Source organism: Gymnoscopelus braueri, assembly GCF_963280865.1.
Source record: "Gymnoscopelus braueri genome assembly, chromosome: 3".
In the NCBI taxonomy this organism is placed as follows: Eukaryota; Metazoa; Chordata; class Actinopteri; order Myctophiformes; family Myctophidae; genus Gymnoscopelus; species Gymnoscopelus braueri.
In genome coordinates this window covers 23,579,001-23,598,716 of record NC_137612.1, presented here as the reverse complement: position 1 = coordinate 23,598,716, position 19,716 = coordinate 23,579,001, and the positions used below count along the sequence as shown (strand labels likewise).

At 41.6% G+C, this 19,716-nt stretch overlaps 1 protein-coding gene across 4 annotated transcripts in view; it reads right to left on the bottom strand.

Moving 5' to 3' along the window:
* Positions 1-19,716, bottom strand: part of rap1gapb (RAP1 GTPase activating protein b) — a 115,725-nt gene that overhangs the window by 8,317 nt on the left and 87,692 nt on the right. For 3 of the 4 annotated variants that reach the window (XM_080422048.1, XM_080422046.1, XM_080422047.1), the window contains 5 exons: positions 11,040-11,195; positions 8,988-9,059; positions 8,775-8,861; positions 7,717-7,857; positions 4,481-4,606 (listed from right to left, as the gene is read on the bottom strand). In XM_080422048.1, the coding sequence (XP_080278174.1) occupies positions 4,481-4,606; positions 7,717-7,857; positions 8,775-8,861; positions 8,988-9,059; positions 11,040-11,195 (582 nt within the window). The remainder of the gene's footprint in view (positions 1-4,480; positions 4,607-7,716; positions 7,858-8,774; positions 8,862-8,987; positions 9,060-11,039; positions 11,196-19,716) is intronic. The other variant, XM_080422049.1, reaches the window with a different exon arrangement.

Here is a 19,716-nt window from a genome sequence, read left to right as displayed (position 1 = left end):
TTCATGTTGATTTTTGAACTGTTTGGTTGCTACTATATATGTCTATGAAATTAACTCAAGGACCCCAACGGAAACAAGTCCGCAAGGACTTTTTTGGCCGGACCTTTTAGACAAAAGCATTATAAATGTAACTGTGTTGTTTTACATTCTTTTGCCTAATAAAAATTTCAATCAATCAATCAATCAATGAGTGACAAACAGTGCATGTGTGAGTGCCAGGACACTACATAGAGAGGATTCGTGAAAAAAAAAAGAAGTTTGGAGCGACGAAAATAGCCAAATTAGATTTATGCTCTAGGCTCCATTCTAGCTGTGGAAGGGGTCTGCAGAATGGAGCACAGGGGCTTCTATGAAAAAAGTCAACTGCATCAGGTATGTTGGTGAATGATTATAGGCAGACACAATATATATGTATTTTGGTCCGGATCTCTCCTTTAACAGAACATACTGCATCCAAGAAAGCCTATACAGCCTTGGGAACTAAACCATTATGAATACACACATCCAAAACAACAATAATACAATGTCTGTGGACACACTTGACAATGATGTTACATCATGAAAGCACAACAGCAATGAAGCAAATGAAGAAAGGGGAGAATTAAACATTAACCTCTTCTACTGTTCCTATCCCTATGGCACTGCCTCGACGTCCATATTTACTGGGACTTTTCCCCGGGACAAGCAAAGACTAGAGCCACACAAGACGGGGGGGGGGTGGGGGGTGGGGGGGCAGAGAGAAAAGGCAGAGACAGGTTCAAAGATAGTTTGACAGGGGAAGGGGGGAGAGGGGGGAAAACAATCAAATCAAGAGATATCATGCGTGCAGCAGTAGAATTCAAACAACAACAGTGCAGTGGGCTGGAGAGAAGCTCACAGAAAAGACATATACCGGTACGTATACTACAGCAGTGGTTCTCAACCTGTGTCGGGTTTTTGGGGGGCTCCCCAGATGACAGTGAAGTGACAATTTAAGGACGTTTTAAGACCTTTTTAATACCTAAAACAAATCAACAAACTATATTATAAAAACTGGTCAAACATTGGCCAAATTGTCAAATAATATAAGAAAGATGCTAAAAATTGTGAAAATAACAGATCTACAAGACTCACAACTCCTCGCGTTGCAAGGCGTTGTGAGCTTGTAGATCGGCTATTTTCACAATATTTATCTGTGTAACAGAGTCAAACTTAAATGTAAAGCCTACAATTCCAAGTTGCTTGTCCGGGTGGGGGGTCCCCAGTTCAAATAGGATTATTTTGGGGGGGGTCCCCAGTTCAAATAGGATTATTTTGGGGGGTCCCCAGTTCAAATAGGATTATTTTGGGGGGTCCCCAGTTCAAATAGGATTATTTTGGGGGGGGTCCCCAGTTCAAATAGGATTATTTTGGGGGGGTCCCCAGTTCAAATAGGATTATTTTGGGGGGGTCCCCAGTTCAAATAGGATTATTTTGGGGGGTCCCCAGTTCAAATAGGATTATTTTGGGGGGTCCCCAGTTCAAATAGGATTATTTTGGGGGGTCCCCAGTTCAAATAGGATTATTTTGGGGGGGTCCCCAGTTCAAATAGGATTATTTTGGGGGGGTCCCCAGTTCAAATAGGATTATTTTGGGGGGGTCCCCAGTTCAAATAGGATTATTTTGGGGGGTCCCCAGTTCAAATAGGATTATTTTGGGGGGGGTCCCCAGTTCAAATAGGATTATTTTGGGTGGGTCACGGCCTGAAAAGGTTGAGAACCAGTGCACTAGTAGCACACAGTAGCACTTTAGAGTCAGAGCAGGCTGGAGACACGAGAGGGAACAGGTGGAGTCAGAGCACCACAAAGGTATAAGCAGCCACTGTATGTTGTCAGTATCTGCTAGACCGCAAGCAACTCAGATGCTATAATGCTTTCTGGCTGACAGCCCATTCATCCAAACAGAAAAGTCCCACCTGATTGTATTAAACAACGTTAAACTCACCAAGACTGCAGCTGTACGGAAAGCTTGGATTAACCTCTTTGTATCTGTCAAGTTTGTGTTTCATAAAAAAAACGTAGACATGTCATGAGCTACTTTCTGTCAATACATTCTGTGCAGGGGTGACAGAGTTTGGAAGCACTCGTATTCAATTACACAATGTCCTGCTGCCTCCTGCGTTACGTGCAATTTAGAAGGTACGCAGGACCGTTGAGTGATTTCCAACGAGCACTTCCTAACTCGAACACTTGCACTGAATTTATTGGCAGAAAGTAGCTCATTACATGACAACGGTGGATTTCCAAGACTTGACAGATACAAAGAGGTTAAAGGGATATTTCACTTTAAAAAAAAACTTGTTTTTTTGAAAAAAAAATTCATTTATTTTTAATATTGTTGGGGGAAATAAAAAATAAATAAATACAATAAAAAAAATCTATAAAATAAATGAAAAAAGTAATCGAAAAAACACGGCCCCCTCGCGTATTAGGAGGGCAGGGTGAGTCACCAGAACCAAGGACAGGTGTTTTTGATGAATCTAACATGTTAAAAATTGAGTTTGAAGTTATAATGGGTTTGTATAGGAAGGGGGCGTGTCTGATAAAATGAATATCAAATATCTAAATACTGAATCAAGCAACTTAAAAACGGTCTGGGGGGCTCACAAAAGCCTGGGTAGACGATAAAATGACCAAAAGTTTTTTTGAAAGTGAAATACAAGCTTTACGTACAGCTGCAATCTTGGTGAGTTTAACATGGTTTAACACAATCAGATAGGAATTTTCTGTTTGGATGAATGGGCTGTTAAGTTGGTTTTGCAACTCTAGATATCAGATAGCATTATAGCATGTAGAAAGTATCTGCCCTGAGGGGGAAACAATTCTGTTTAGTGATGCAAGAGGAAGACAGACTACAAGGGATAATAAGAATGGTCAGAGGACTGGTCATGATTCAAGGACATAGTCTTTTCTAAAACATCCTGTCCTGTCCTGTTCCTATAGTTGCAAATTTCCAGAATGTTTGCATTTTTTTTTGATTTTTTATGATTTTTGATTTAATCAAAAAGACACTTTACCCCAGCTCTAAAGAAAATATAGCGAAACATATTGCGTACCCTCTTTCATTAAAGGCCATGCTTACTTTACAGCCAAACATGCAGGGACAACACAGGGGTGCACAGAGAAGTCTTCAGACACTAGAGGAAGTGGTCATCATGCCAAAGCAACTGTAAGGGACTCTGGGTAGTCAGACAGCAGTCTACGCTAACCTCTCACCTCAACTCCAGGAGCCACAAACTACACTGGATCGCACTAAGGACCATACTTGGCTTAATTCCACAAAGAGATGCACCTTTTCTTTTCACCCTAGTTTATTTTTGTTTTGTTTGTTTGTTTATTACACTGAGGAATTCAGCAACCACTGCAGGGATTACACAGGTAATTTGTTAGAGAAAGGAAAAAATAATTAATAAATGCAATAAAATCAATGAATGCATTAGTATGAAGCAAGGAGGATGAAGGTAAGTGGATTAATGGGTGTGGGAGGTGAACATTATTGTGGTGCAAGCAGGACTAAAATGCTGAGTATTGAAAGTGTGAAAGTGTTCACCACACAAGCGAAAGGGAGCATCGGCATACATATACATGACCGTACTGTGTGACTCTCGTGTTTGTCTACATGTGCATGCATTCACATATGTGTGCACCAGCCTGATCTCACAGAACACGGTGAAATAACACGGACTGACAATTCCGTAAATAGACGACTAGAAAACGCCAAAAGCCGTGCATAGCAGCCGCGAATCCCACGGTGTCCCCAAAACATGATTTACGATTCTGTGCCTATCGGTACATAACTCGGACGGCGCTGAGTAGGCTCAAGCGAACGTCGCAACGTTCCGCACGGCAACTCGCTCGCTTTAGCGCACTCGGTGGTGCCCTTACGTGGCTCCAGTTCGCTTGAGACTGTGCGCCTCCGTCACGGTCCAAAACTTAACGAAGTCAACGGAGGGGATTCGCGGCTCCTATGCACGGCCTTTGGCGTTTTCTAGTCGTTGGGGTGAGATGGTGTGCACCTAAGTGTGTTTATGTTTGTGTGGGTGTTCCTGTGTGTGAGTGCGGGCCTCAGTTAGGGCTGGGCGATATGACTTCAAATCAATATCACGATCATTTCAAACTTTTGCCTCGATTCCGATTAATGAACGATCTTTTTTTTAGTTTTTTAAGTGAAAATAGCAGATCTACAAGCTCACAATGTTGTGAGCTTGTAGATCGGCTATTTTCGCACAACGAAGTATAATACAGGCCTTAAAGTGGTTAGTCTGAAAAAAATGTATTAGAATTTTGTTGTGGCAATATAAAAGGGGAGAAAAAAACCTGCTGCTCTACTATTCGATTAACCTACATGAGCGAAAATTTAGTCGGTTAGAGGTTCCAAATGTGGGTTTTTGATATATATTTGTATTAAAAATGGCCCAGCCCTAGCCTCAGTTGAACCGGGAGAGGGGCTATACGGTACTTACTATCCCTGGGGTTTTGGGGCTCTCTGGGTTGGTAAAGCTGCCACTGTGGCTAGTAGAGACTGTGTGTGACTTCTTGTTACTGAGGCCCATGGCGTCCATTGACTGGCTTCTGCTGCGGATCACACGCTATGCACACAGAGAGACGAGGAGACACCTGTCAGTGGGAATGGCGTCCATACTGACAGTACCACACATCTACTGTAGATGGATGAATCTTTTTCTCCATTAATCCATTGAGACCGGGAACCTGTGTCGTTTTACGATCTCTTTGGCTAATCAAAAATAGCAGATATACAAGCTCATAGCACGGCACCGAGTGCAAATCTACAAGCTCATAGCGCACTGCTATTTTTGAATAGCCAAAGAAATCTAAAAATTACTCACAGATGCGTTCCCGGTCTGAATGGGTTAAGAAATTATTTAATATACCGATATACTGTATCAGTAAAACATTTACATACATGTTTTACCAATACTATTTTGTTCAAATAGTAACAAAACAAAAAATGTAACAAAGAAAATATATTTTTTCGATGGATTTAGGCAACATACTGTAGTGAAGGAATTATTTTATTATTTTTTAATTATTTTTAAACATACTTGGAAATATTTGTTTGTCAGTTCTCTTAAATAATCAATGTATTGTGTTTAGCTCACATGCTAGCACAGACTAAACCCCTGTCAAGCCTCTTTTTATGAATGTTGTTGACCACAAATACTGTATGTGTGTTTTTTGAGAAAGTGCATGATTGCATGATTGTGCATGTTTATGCATGCTTGTGTGCTTGCGTGCGTGCGTGTGTGCGTGTTTGTAGAAACGGGCGTGTATGTGTGTGTGTGTGTGTGTGTGTGTGTGTGTGCGCGTGCAAGTGTGCTACACATTGAGTACTATTCTCCAGCCTCTTTTCACCTGACAGTGCATCTGTGTGTGTGTGTGTGTGTGTGTGTGTGTGTGTGTGTGTGTGTGTGTGTGTGTGTGCAAAGCATGCAGGAACATATCTTGAACACTGAGGGGCAGTGCAGAGCAATCGGATAAAGAGTGAATGAGCAGCAGGCAGCATGAGAGGAGGAGCGCAGTGAGCGAGGTAACGGCCGCGGTGCTTCAGAGAGCTTCACACAGAAGCTCTGAGGAATGCGTGCGCTGTGTGTGTGTGCTTCTTCTGCCGCCTTCATTTATGATTAGAACAAAGGCCAGGGTATAAATGCATACAGCGGTACTGTCACGTGGGAGGTGGAGTCGAAAAGAGACGAGAACAAGAGAGGGAGAGAGAGCGAGGGGGGGGGGGTGGCAGAGACTGAGAGTATATTCATACAGTAATATATTGTATGATGGGAGCAGTGTTGCCAGGTATGCTTATTCTAATTTTCCCCCAAGATTGTATTTTCAAATAGCAGATCTACAAGCTTACAACACATCGCATCGCGACACGTTGTGAGCTTGCAGATCAGCTACTTGAAAATAGTTGATGTATATGTTTAAAGTGCTCATCTTTTGGGCTTGTTTTCCTAGACCTGGTTGCTTGTTTCTCTCCCAGAATCTGGCAACACTGGATGGGAGATATACTGAATAGGTGTATGTAACAGAGAGAGAGAGAGAGAGAGAGAGAGAGAGAGATCAGTAGAGGGAAGTGAGACATGTAGATAAAAAGAAAGAGAGAGAGAGAGAAGAGAAAAATAATATCTATGTATTGTCCATAGGGAGCCATGCAAGCATCATCGTCAGCCTTGCTAATGAAGGGTCGTTAAACTGTTCATCAGGCGTGCATGATAATCATCACAGCTCCAGCCGCCTTAACTCTGTGGTGGGGCCACACACTCCACCGTCATAATGGCTACTGAAGAAGCACTCGCAGTCAGTCAGCGCAAAGGCAGCCTGGATTCATACTTATATAGTTGCGTTGAAAGTCACTGAAAATATAGCACATCCAACAAGCTCTACAACGTGTCACGTTGCAACCCCCGGCACGCAACTATACCGTATGAGTATAATAACACAGGCTATAATGGTGGGATATTCCCCTAGTGTCTGATGCCGTGCAGTCATGTTACACACGCACACGCACACGCGCGCACACACACACACACACACACACACACACACACACACACACACACACACACACACACACACACACACACACACACACACACACACACACACACACACACACACACACACACACACACACACGTATTACCATACTTGTGAGGACATCAACACTTTAGGACAGCCATTTTATGAATGGCAATTAAAATATATATATTTTGCCAAAAGCCAAAAAACAGCAGATCTACAAGCCCACAACGCGTCGCCCTGCGACACGTTGTGGGCTTGTAGATCAGCTGTTTTTTCGGTGCATGACACTGGCGCGCAACTAAGTATAAATCGTGTTTAACGCTAATTCCAATCCCTAAACCTGACCTCTAAATGTCTAATCCTAACCTGAATGTTTTTCTAATTGTAAACGTATCTCTAAAAAAACTTTTCTTTTAAACTATAAAACAACCATTTGTCTTGCGAGGACCAGGAAAACGGTCCTCACAATGTATTTCTTCAAATTCTACTATACTTGGTGCTCGCAAGTATACACACACACACACACACACACACACACACACACACACACACACACACACACACACACACACACACACACACACACACACACACACACACACACACACACACACACACACACACACACACACACACACACACACACACACACACCTCCATCGGTAAGACTTGGTCACAGCCCCGCATATGTACAGTACAGTGGCTGTCACTTGAGCACAGGGGTGACACCCTCTATTGTCCCATAAATGTTCATTGTTTAACCTGCAGGCTGAATCTTAACTCTCGTTTATTCCGAGTGCTGCTCCACTAGAAAAGACAGACTCTTCACTCTGACATTTTTGTCTTCAATACATTGTGTCTTGTCTACTGGGACCATGTTGTTGTTGTTGTTGTCGTCTTTTGTGCTACCGGCAGCAAAATGTCCCCTTTTTCCACTAAACTGCAGACTTGAACTTGTTTCTCATGTGTGATTACCCAGAATCCCAACCAAGAAGGAAAACAAAACAAAAACATCAAAGAATATTTTCTCAGTCAGCATTCTCTCTCTCTCTCTCTCTCTCTCTCAAACATGCGGGCTTGCAGAATATAGTTACATAGACGCCAATTAGGGCCAGTTAGCGCGTCCCACATCAAGTGAGGGATGGGGGCTGCGCGTTACCTTAAAGGACTCGAAGAATCCCCCTCCCCCTCCTCCTCCGTTCTCCAGCTTGTCCTCGTCTCCTCCCAGGCCCATCATGGACTGGCTGTGGATGTGCAGCTCCTCGTACAGCGTCTCCAGCAGGGCCGACCGCGTACGCTCCTGACCAACCACAACACACACACACAGTAGGTCTTACTCATACCTTCTGGACTCAGCTAAGAATTTGTTGGAACTATATATATAAGAGTGTGTGTGTGTGTGTGTGTGTGTGTGTGTGTGTGTGTGTGTCTCCTCCAATACACATGGAGTCACCAGCCTCTTCTCATCACTGGGAGGGTGTAGCGTGTGCAGAGGAACACAATATAACGGCCAGTTCTACTCCCTGCTGAACATAGTAGTTGCTAGAGTAGTGACACGGGTCACCACTCACAACGCGCCACATTGCGACAAAGCGTTGTGAGCTCGTAGATTTTTGGAATATTCTGAAAAATCGGTAATAATTTTTAAATCTTTCAACACAACTGTTGTCTGTTAACCCATTCAATACGGGGACGCATCTCTGTCATTTTAGATTCCTTTTGGCTATTCAAAAATAGTGTGGCTCATGAGCTTGTAGATCTGCTATTTTTTGAATAATCGTGAACATTTGTGCAAATCTTTAAATTTGTTCCAGGGACCCCCAGAAGCAAAGATTTGAGTTACAAATGTTCGCTTTAAAAAATATATATTCAAAAATTTCCTGATTTAAAAAAAAATAGCAGATCTACAAGCTCGTAGTGCAGCACTCTGTGCCGTGCTACAGTATGAGCTTGTAGATCTGCTATTTTTGATTAGCCAAAGAAATCTAAAATGACACAGATGCGTTCCCGGTCTTAAATGGGTTAAACAGTTGTCCCTGTTTAAAAACAAAAAAACAAGATTCAGATGGGGTCCGCGGCCCAACACTTTGGGGGTCCTTGACATGAAAAAGTCAGAGATACATTGCTGTATGCAAGCACCACACATGCAGGCAACACATTCCTATGCATGGTAGTCTGAATGTGACGCCACATGATGGCGTGATGCGTTCTCCTCACCTCCAGCTTGGCAAACTTCTCAGCCTTATAGCAAGCGTACTCCGCATTGATCAGCTTGGTGAAGAGGAACTCGCGGAATTCAGGGCCCTGTGGACGATGAGAACACGGAAAGAAAGAAGAAATAAGGCAAAGTGAATAACGTTTTTTTTTTACCACATTTTGTCATGGCATCGATCTGCTTCGTACATTTTGTAACTGTAAACAATCTCTGACCTTTTTGAAGATGGCGGGGTCTGGCAGAGCGGGCCCGAAGAAAGGCACATCATCCCTCGCTGTCACTGACACCTGAAGGGCAAAGGAAGAGGAGGTCAAATGACGGTAGATTATAAAGGCTCCTTGAATGTCCTTCCTGGCTACTAGACCTATAAATCCATCCGGATGATGCTCTTAACCCATTCAATCCGGGGACGCATCGCTGTCATTTTTTGATTTCTTTGGCTATTCAAAAATAGCAGATCTACAAGCTCATAGCGCGGCACCGAGTGCCGCGCTATGAGCTTGTAGACCTGCTATTTTTGAAAAATCGTGAAAATCTTTGAATATATATATATATTTTAAAGCGAACATTTGTAACTCAAATCTTTGCTTCTGGATGTTCCTGGAACAAAATATTTGACAAATGTTCGCTTCAAAAAATATATAGTAAAACATTTGCACACATTTTCACGATAAAAAAAAAAAAGCAGATCTACAAGCTCATAGCGTGCCGTGCTATGAGCTTGTAGATCTGCTATTTTTGAATAGCAAAAAAAACTAAAAATGACAGAGATGCGTCCCCGGATTGAATGGGTTAAACAGAGACGTCATTTGATAAAAAGGATGGCAAAAAAGTGACCACTTAAGCCAATTTCAAAAACTAGAGGTGACTTTTGTGGCCATATACATGGAGCTGACTGATGTGTTTTATGCCATGACGATTGTTACGGAGATATCCCTACACGGACATTTCCTTAATAATATATGGATGACAAATGAAACGATCATGCTCTAGGGTCGTCCTAATATGGTGAACACTAATTTGCCATGATGAAGGTTGAGTTGAAGACAGAAGATTGAGTTCCAGTGATATTTCAGCGCTAGAGAACTAAGAGAGGATAGAAAACCGTGAGGGAAGACCCAAATCCCAAATCGGACAACTTGACATAAGCCCCTATTCCCTCGACAAACTCAATACTGTCCGCCGATTACTACCGATTAGCACCCGCCCAAGACGTTAATCCAACATCTTGTCAATACCCACCACGCCAGGATACCGCCCTGATCAGTGCTACTTGGACAATCTGCTACCAGCACTCTTAAAATACAAGCGCTAATAAATGAAGCATAGCGTTAGTTCAGGCAGGACGCGGAAGTCTTGCACGCCTCCGCTGTAATCGGCTGTCAGTCGGCTGATGTGAACATCAGCCTAGACAGCTCTGCTGGTCATTACGTCACACATTCATACTCCAATCAGAGCTCACGCCTTAACGAGGAGGTCCCTTTAAATACGCCTTCACTAGGTCTCACTCTCACCCCAGCCCCAGGGTTGCCAGATCTGCTTATTATAATTTCCCTGCAAGATTTTATTTGAAAATAGATCTACAAGCTCACAACGCGTCGCATCGCGACGTGTTATTTTCAAATAGCTGATGTTGAAGTGCTCATGTGGCCCATAGTCGCTTCATTTGGGCTGGTTTTCCTAGACCCGGTTGCTTGTTTCTCTCACAGAATCTGGCAACAGCCTCCACCTTTTGATCAGAGTCTGGCATAGGCTCAAATACTATTATATCTGCTAATTCACACTAATATGTCAATGTATTGCTTATTGTTTGATATTGTATCCGTATGAGGGGTTTTGCTTAACATTCCCCGATTTTGCTTAGCATGCTGCTTGGACAAAATTCAGGGAATATCTCCAAGAGCGGAGCCTTTAACGCCGAGCTTAACTGTATTCCATTTGTCGCAATAAACGGTTAAATCTACTTTGACGTGGGTGTTCCTGACAGAACTAATGATATTATCTCCCCAACGACGACACATCGAGGTTAGACAACACACTCCATATTTGGGAGTATAGCTGCATCGGGAACGCCTTATATATATAGTTATGGCTGAGTCATGGTGACATGAGCGTGACGTCAGAGGTCCGCCCGCCCGCCGGCCGACCCTCCCGTAAGCCAATTTTAATATAGAATAGCAAAATGTTCAAAAATAGATGTGCAAGCTCGCAGCGCGGCATGACGCGCAGTGAGCTTGTTTAAAAGGTAAACTGATTATTATTATTACCTTATAGGTGACATTGTCCGAACACGCGTTCTCCACCTGCACCACCACGTAGGCATGGAGGAAGTTGGAGGCGATCATGTCCGGCACGAAGGGCGTGTTCTCCTCCTGAAACACCATGGCCACGATGTCATTGCCTATGTGTCGCTTCCTCTGCAGCTGGATGCGGGCACAATGACAAAAAAAACCTACATCAATTGCATTCATCCCAGAGAAATGAATTGGCAATGCCTATGCACATTTGCATAGGTTGTACAACGTACAGGGTTATTAATGCCCCATTTTCAGTTACATAGGACACTATATAACTTATTTGACACACACACACACACACACACACACACACACACACACACACACACACACACACACACACACACACACACACACACACACACACACACACACACACACACACACACACACACACACACACACACACACGATAATTTGAAACACTATACAGTACACACACAGATTTTACGATGATAATGAGAGCAAGAAGTCGTTGGCCTCTCGTCATCTAATTTTAACAAGTTCAAAATTTATTTTCATTCATTTTCATTCATTCATTAAACTTTTAAGAGAAAGTAAAGCATGATGCATAAATGATGTCACTGTCAGCCCACAAAGCAGGAATTAAAAATGTCTATCCATCAGCTGACGTGTTCCATACATGGGATCTGATCCAAAAAAGCAAAACACTGCACCTTGTTTTATTAGGTGCTGCAAAATATTCGATAGTTCATGTGCTTAAACTGTTGCATTTTGAACTTTGATGTTAGATTTTTATGATGCATTCCAGAATTAAAAAAAAATTAAAAACACATTTTAACACAAACAGCAGGTGCATGCACTTTCCCCGTTTACCTGTTCAACTAATTACCCTGTCCACTGGTGCAATTACATACTTCAGCAATCTGTGCTGTGCCAGAGATAAAACACTTATTATTTCCTGTTTACTAAAAGTGTGGCATGGTGGCACTTTTCAGCTTACTCACAACTTCTAAATGTTTAGTATTTTAGTTAGTAGATTTAGACTAAACTAGTCCATACCCGTGGGGGGACATGCGCACATGATCTGGCAACCCGGGAGGCAGTTCGTCCCATAGCTTGTGGGGCCATCCCACAGCCGTAACTATGGAGTAGGGCTTTCACCAACTAGTCGAATAGTCGACTAGTATAACCACTAGTCGACTTTGTTGGTACTAGTCGAATAGTTAAAAAAAAAAAAAAAAAAAAAAAAAAAAGCTTTTTTTTTTGTAATTTGTTTTAATGCCATATAGTCAGGGGATATTAGCAGAAAGATTTCCAATCTTGGAATAAATTCCTTACCAAAAAAAATCTTCACCAATGTGTTTGTAAAGGTGTCTAGTAACACATCTCACAAAGACTGAAATTCAGTTTCCCTAGGAGAATTTTTGACAGCTGCTGAAAGTTGGGGTACCCACCATTTCCCTCCATTTCCATGCAGGGCAAAAAAGAAAAAAAAAAAAATCTGTTTTAAGTAGCATGTGAGGGGTCAAACTAGGGTGTTTTTATGATTCTGAATCCATTGCAAGCATTTGTTTTGCACCAAAACCACTCCTTGGGCTAAAAACGGCCATAGCCATCCTTGTCCAGGTATACTTTTTGTGTAAAAAGCCCATTGAGATTGGGCTGTTTTTAGCCCAAGGAGTGGTTTTGGTGCAAAACAAATGCTTGCAATGGATTCAGAATCATAAAAACACCCTAGTTTAACCCCTCACATGCTACTTAAAACAGAATTAAAATTTGATTTGTTTTGCCCTGCATGGAAATGCAGGGAAATGGTGGGTACCCCAACTTTCAGCAGCTGTCAAAAATTCTCCTAGGGAAACTGAATTTCAGTCTTTGTGAGATGTGTTACTAGACACCTTTACAAACACATTGGTGAAGATTTTTTTTGGTAAGGAATTTATTCCAAGATTGGAAATCTTTCTGCTAATATCCCCTGACTAATAGTAATGGCCCATCTTACTATTATTATTATCCTCCTGACTTAATTTTGTATCAAAAGGGGGTCAAAAGTATGCCCAATAAAAGCCTATTATTGGGCAATGGGGATCCTTGGAGACTCTGCTGTGGTGCTTTGCTGCTGTGCCAGAAGCGCTTCCCTTAAAACGCCATAAAAATAAGGGCAGGAGGATAATAATAATAGTAATATAGTAGTAGGATGGCATTAAAACAATGCCCCCCCCTAAAAAAAAAAAAAAAAGAGATTTTTTTTTTTAATGTAAATTTCGACTAGTCGACTACTACTTGGTCAAATGAGTCGACTAGTAAAAATAATTAGTTGTGAATGCCCTACTATGGAGACATTATTTTACACAAAAACGCTTATAAACAGCTGAGATTTGGTGAAATCGAAAAATGGGCTTCGCGTGTGTGCAATTTCAGATCAATTGCTCCAGCCACTGAGGAGAACCGGGCAGAACTAATTTTGGCCTCACCACTACAGAGCTTTGTAGAATTATAGTAGGATGATTCTGCTCTGCAGAGCACATACTGTATCTCCACCAGGCTGGGTGGCCTACCTAGGGGTGAGTAAATCGTGGGTTACAGCCGAACAGGACCCGAAGCTGTGGGGGGAGATAGCTTTTCTACGATATAACGGTTCAACTTCTTGCATTTGTGGCTCCCCTATGGACAGAAGTGAAATTTTGGAGGTATGCTCTATTAGAGGCCCGTCAACCTGCATGCAATTCCATTGATTGCATATAGCTTTCATGATATGTGGCGTTTTTTGTAAGAACCTTTCTGCAGCCAATTACAGGCAAACAGAGTATAGAAAGAGTATAGAATATCAAAAAGATGTTTATTTGATGCTCATTGTCACATGATTCCCTGAAATCAAAAGTCTAATATCTCCCCCAGCCAAGGGGGGTTCCCTCTTAGGCTAGTGGTGTGTGGCTTTCGTGTCCCTTCACACGAGGGAGACCTGCGTTTATGTGCTTTCGTATATGTATAATCTATATAAAAGTTGATAAAGTTTAGACAGTAGTTCAGCACATGTATTTAGGTGCACAGCATTTAGCCCCATATTTAACCCATTAAGACCTGAGGCCGATTCTACAAATGTCTTCTAAATCCCAACAGTTTTCTGAAAAAAATATATGTTTCTATATCAGTGGTGCTCAAACGTTTTCATGTCAAGGGCCCCCAAAATTATATTTATTTGTCCGCCGACCCCCAACTCAAAATATTTTGTTCCAGGGACCCCCCAGAAGCAAATATTTGAGTTAAAAATGTTTGCTTTAAACAATATATATTCAAAGATTTACATACATTTTCACGATTTTTCAAAAATAGCAGATCTACAACCTCGTAGCGCGGCACTCGTAGCCGCGCTATGAGCTTGTATATCTGCTATTTTTTTATAGCCAAAGTGTAAAATAATGCTTTTTTAGCTCAAATCAAAAACTGACACAGATGTGTCTCAATGGGTTAAAGGATCAAAACATTTCAATAAGATATCCATTTGCATTGGAGGGAATCATAAAAAAGGCAACTTTTAGCTTCTTTCTTAGGCACTCTAGCTTCACTCATAAAACTGAAGTTAGGAAGCATTGCTTAAATAAAGAACCGCTGGACAGTTAAAAATACGAAACCAATAGTGCTTGATAATAAAAATCATTTATTTCAAGACCATATGTTTTGAAAAAGCTACATTTTGTTTTCTTAAAGTATTATTTGCCCAGTTTTGGGAGGGGGACAAGCTTGATACATTTGCAGAATTGGTTGAGTGCTTCCTGTTTTCACAATAATTCTTTCTATTACTCATCAAGCCAGGAACCAGCACACGGGGCCAAGAGTCATGAGTGCCATTAGCCTGGCAGCCAGGAACATATTATTCTACAGATGGTTTGCAGCAAGGCACAGTTTTTGAATTTACTGAAGGTCTAAAGATCAATAAACGTACAAGAACAAAATGCTGCTCTTTTTAAATATTATGCTAAAATATGGAGAGTCAACTGCAGTGAGATTAAATGAGTGTTTTGTCAGATATTTAAAAACTATTTATCGAGTGCTCTATTTATACACACAATTATGTAATTATCATTATGTAAATGATAATTGTAATGTATTTATAAACAATTATATTGTCGCTGTCGGGCAGACTTTTTATCCATACATTTTTCCATAAATGAATGCCCTACTTCATCATACAGGCGTCGCCCAAAAGTAGTGAAAATAGCCGATCTACAAGCTCACAACGCGTTGTGAGCTTGCAGATCGGCTATTTTCACTACTTTAAAATGCTTAATTTTTTTATTATGAAAAAAAACGAATGATTTCGGACGTACAAGGTTGCCACCCGACAGGGACAATATGCTGCGTGTCTATAGACTGTACAGCTACGTTTCAGATACAGTCGGTGATAAATGGCAGTGCTTAGCAGAGCTTTCTCCACGGACAAGCTCCTGCGCTCATTCTCCGCCCCAGTTGAAAGACCTCCACAGCTCAACACCTGCTCCGCAGCAGTATAATGCTGAATATATCCTCCCTGTCGCTGCAATATTATACACGCCATAATAAGCCCACTTTGCACCTGTTGATGACAGACATTAGCTGGCAGCATTAACTAAGTGCTCCCATAAAATGGCACAGAAGCCATTGTTTATGTGATCACAGTGCGTCGCTGCAAATATTTATTTATGCTGAGGATTTATGGATGATATCCTCATCTCTTGGTTTTGCTGCTCAATTACTTTAGAGGCGCTGCCTGTTAATAAACCATTGTTTGCGCTCTCAGGACAATCAGCCACCTGCCTGAAGGCCCTAGTGAACCTCAATCATTAATTTGCTGAAGTCAAAGGCAATGAATTTGCCAAAAACTGAAAGTGAAAAGACATGGCAAATGACAAAAAAAATACTAGCCTATCAAGTCAGACTTGAATTCGGTACAGTACTTATGGCAAATATGATAAGTTGCTCACGTTGCAAAGATGTTTCTTTGCGCTGTGAGCTTGTAGATCTGCTATTTCTGCAAAAGAGATTGGTGGGATCTAAGTCTATCTGTTAGATTTAGAGTAGCCATTTGACTGTTGTTCTTATTCTAAGACCGTAGAAACTGGCTGGGGGGGGGGGGACCGCTGTAAAGAAGAGACGGAGAGAGAGAGAAGTCTCATCTAGATTCATTCTCGGGCCAGCATGAGAACATGAGGCGCCAGAGGAGGTGGTGTCTTACCACTACACCAACCCTGAACACATTATCTGTTAGTCTTGATGTTTACCCACACAGGGGCCTGCTGGGTCCAGATGGCAACAGAACACTCAACCCACAGTCTCTGTGCAGACGGCCTGCTGGGCTAGATGGCTGCCATGGCCTGTTGCTTAATAATGAGCTCAACACATGCTGGGCCCTTGGCTGAGATAATATCCCATCATATCTTGTCATATCATACAATATCATATATCACATCATATGTATCTATATCATATCATTGCTGTGAGGCAGAAACCGTGTATCTCCAGATTTCATAAATGTATGACCTACTATGTAATGTCACACAAATAGTGAAAATAGCGTTGTGAGCTAGTAGATCACAACGCTGAAAGTTAAAAGTGTTTACGTGCGTCTACGTGGGTCATTATTGATGAAATTGAAAGTCTGTGGGACCACCCACCAAGTTTGGAGCCTGTAGCATGCTGGAAACTGGAGTTATAGCTGTTTAAACCCCAGCCAGTAGGAAAGCAGAGGGGGCGGGGCTTTGAGCAATTACAGCCTGTCCCGTAAGACCACTTACCAATTTTGAAGCGTTTAGCATTAGCATACTGGGAACTGGAGTTATAGCTGTTTAAAGCCCAGCCAATAGGAAAACAGAGGGGGCGGGGCTTAAGCATTTACAGCCTTCCCAATTGGGCGTCTAAGAGTACCTACCAAGTGTGGCAAGTTTAGGCATGCTGGGAACTGGAGTTATGGCTCAAGCAATTACAGCCTGTCCTTATTGTCATAATTATTTAACCAATGAATAGTAGCTTGTGACTAAATAACTACAATGGATCCATTGGAACACAGGTTATTCTTTCCCCATTTCCTGAAAAGTAACGGTTTGGACATACAAGGTTTCCACCCTACAGCAGCGATATCACGTCATATCACATATCATATAACACTATATTGTATCATATATAATGTATCATATACTATACGTATAGCATATTGTATCAAATCATGTATCCCGTATTGCATCCATACTGTATTGTATCTACAGTGTATTGTATTGTAGATCTAGATTAAGTCTGTGCTATTTCAAACACTATTATTAGGGGTCCAAGCAACAAGTTCACATTACTCTTATCCTGGAAGATATCTAGACATTAACCAGTGGGGCTGTATTATGTGAAAGCAAATGTCCGACTCAGTAGGATCTGACCATTCCGATTCCGCCTAAACAGCTCAACGTTGTGTGATTGGACCAGGTTATTGTCTGTGGTGAATTGGCATTAAGATAATGGGTGTGTTGATGTTGTCGAGGAGAGAGGAGCCTTCCTGGAGTTTTTATTATTCGATTACTGAAAAATATTTGAATTTGTTGTTGCTTCCTTCCATAACCCTGTCTCCTCTTGGATCATAGTGTTGTTTATGCCCCAATGCGTCTTTCTTTCTCTCCGCATCTCAGCAGTAATAGGTTACTTCTGGGGTAGCAAAAGGTCAAATTGATCTGAAAGAAAGCAGTGAAGCATTTGAGAACTAAATCCTAGTTTATACTGAAGCCTTAATTCATCTCAGAGAGAGGGGCAACAAACGAGAGAATGCTCAATGTGGCTAGCTGCAAGCAACTGAGTTGCAACAAAGCTCCATTGACAGCCCATTCACGAAACAGAAAAGTGTCCAATTGTATTAAACAACGATAAACTCACCAATATTGCACCTGTACGGGCAGCTTGGGTTATCCTCTTCGTCTCTGTCAAGACTTTGTTTTTAAAAAATCCACCGTTGACAATTCATGAGCAACTTTCTGTCAATAAACTCTGTGCAGTCAGGATTTTTTGTGTTAAAGAGTTTGGAAGCGCTCGTTGTAAATCACTCAACGTCCTGCCGTGCATAGCAACTTAAGATGCAGATATTAGTATCTAAGTTGCTTGAGGCTACAATTTGGCCACATACCGACCTCACTGGCAAGGGAGAACATTGCTATGATAGCGGAAAACATGACCACAATGCAATGCTACTTAATATTGCAGGGTAAGTAAGACAATGTGGGCCATGAAAGGGGCACATAAATTAGATTAATAGATAAACATAATTTCTCTAAATCATGCCTCCCTTGCTTTTGCAAAATTATACTGGAAGCAAGTTTAAGAGAACAGAGAAGAGGAAATGTATTGGATCAAAGGTGCAAGCAGGGCCATTGCTTTACCTTGTTTTGACCATGAAAAATTACACTGATTTCAGGATGAGCATTTTCTGTGCCTCGTAAACAAAATGGCAAGATTTCAGCAGCACTTTCAACAGCCTTCAATTACGGCTGACCCATTAGCAAGAGATGTTTCAGTTTGCCACATGATGGAGTCATGTGAAGAGGCTAATTAGTAAATGAGGCCCTAACTAATTAGTGAAGGACATGCAGTGGCTAAATTATATTGGCTACATTTACTATACATGCTCACAGTATCCAAAATACTGACTCGTATCCCGGTTACGGCTTTCTGAGTGCCGTTTGTATGCACCTTTAATTACCCATTTTTCATCTTCCATAAATTTTGGCTCTTCTCCTGCTAGCTAGGAATTTAAGGTAGCATTGTAACAGAAAAAAAGATTGTTCTAGTGGTAATTGGACTTTCTTAACCTCTTTTACAGTCAATCTCATTTTAGAATATGATACCTGCTGAGAATGCATTATCTCTTAAGGTTTAATGCTTGCAGTATTTTTCCTTATTGTTCCTTATTGCAGTTATGGGCGAGGCTGCAATGAGGACAGTCAAACTGAGCAACTACAAACAAAAAGTCCCTTATCTAAATATTCCAGGCAGTTGCCATATTTGGTTAGGAAATTTCACCACTGTACTACTGAGGTTAAGGTAAATCTGTTTAGAGCTTACTGTACCCCTCTCTATACAGCCCCACTGTGGGTGAAATATAAGAAGGAGAGCTTACGCAAACTGCAAGTAGCCTATAATGACGGTCTAAGAATTATGTTAAAGAAGCCCAGGTGCACAAGAGCCAGTGAGCTCTTTTGTACTCTGGGTCTAACCACCTTCTTGGCTCTGCTGAGGAACCTGACCTACAAATTCATGTGCAGACTGGATTGCTCCTTGAATGGAATAATATGTCTGTTGACGGACCCTGGACGTAGTTCTGTCAGGTACACTTCTACAATAAGAGGACGCTGGCGTGAGTGCCTCTCTTAGTTTTTTTTCCCCTTTTGTGTTGATTTCATCGTTAAAAAATGATTTTTATTGAATGAACTGTATTCAAAGACTATGACCTGTGGTGGATGGGTAATAGATCTGTATTCTCTATCTTTTTATTCCTCTCTTTTTAATTGTGATGTATTGTTCTACCCTGTGGGCCATGAGCCTGTAATAAAGTTTATATATTCCACTTTCTTATAGCCAGGGTAAGAGGCTGTCCGAGATATTGTCAAAGGAATATGGCATTTACATGCACCAGCACATACAGTACATGGAATACTATCCCTCCCTCACTATCACT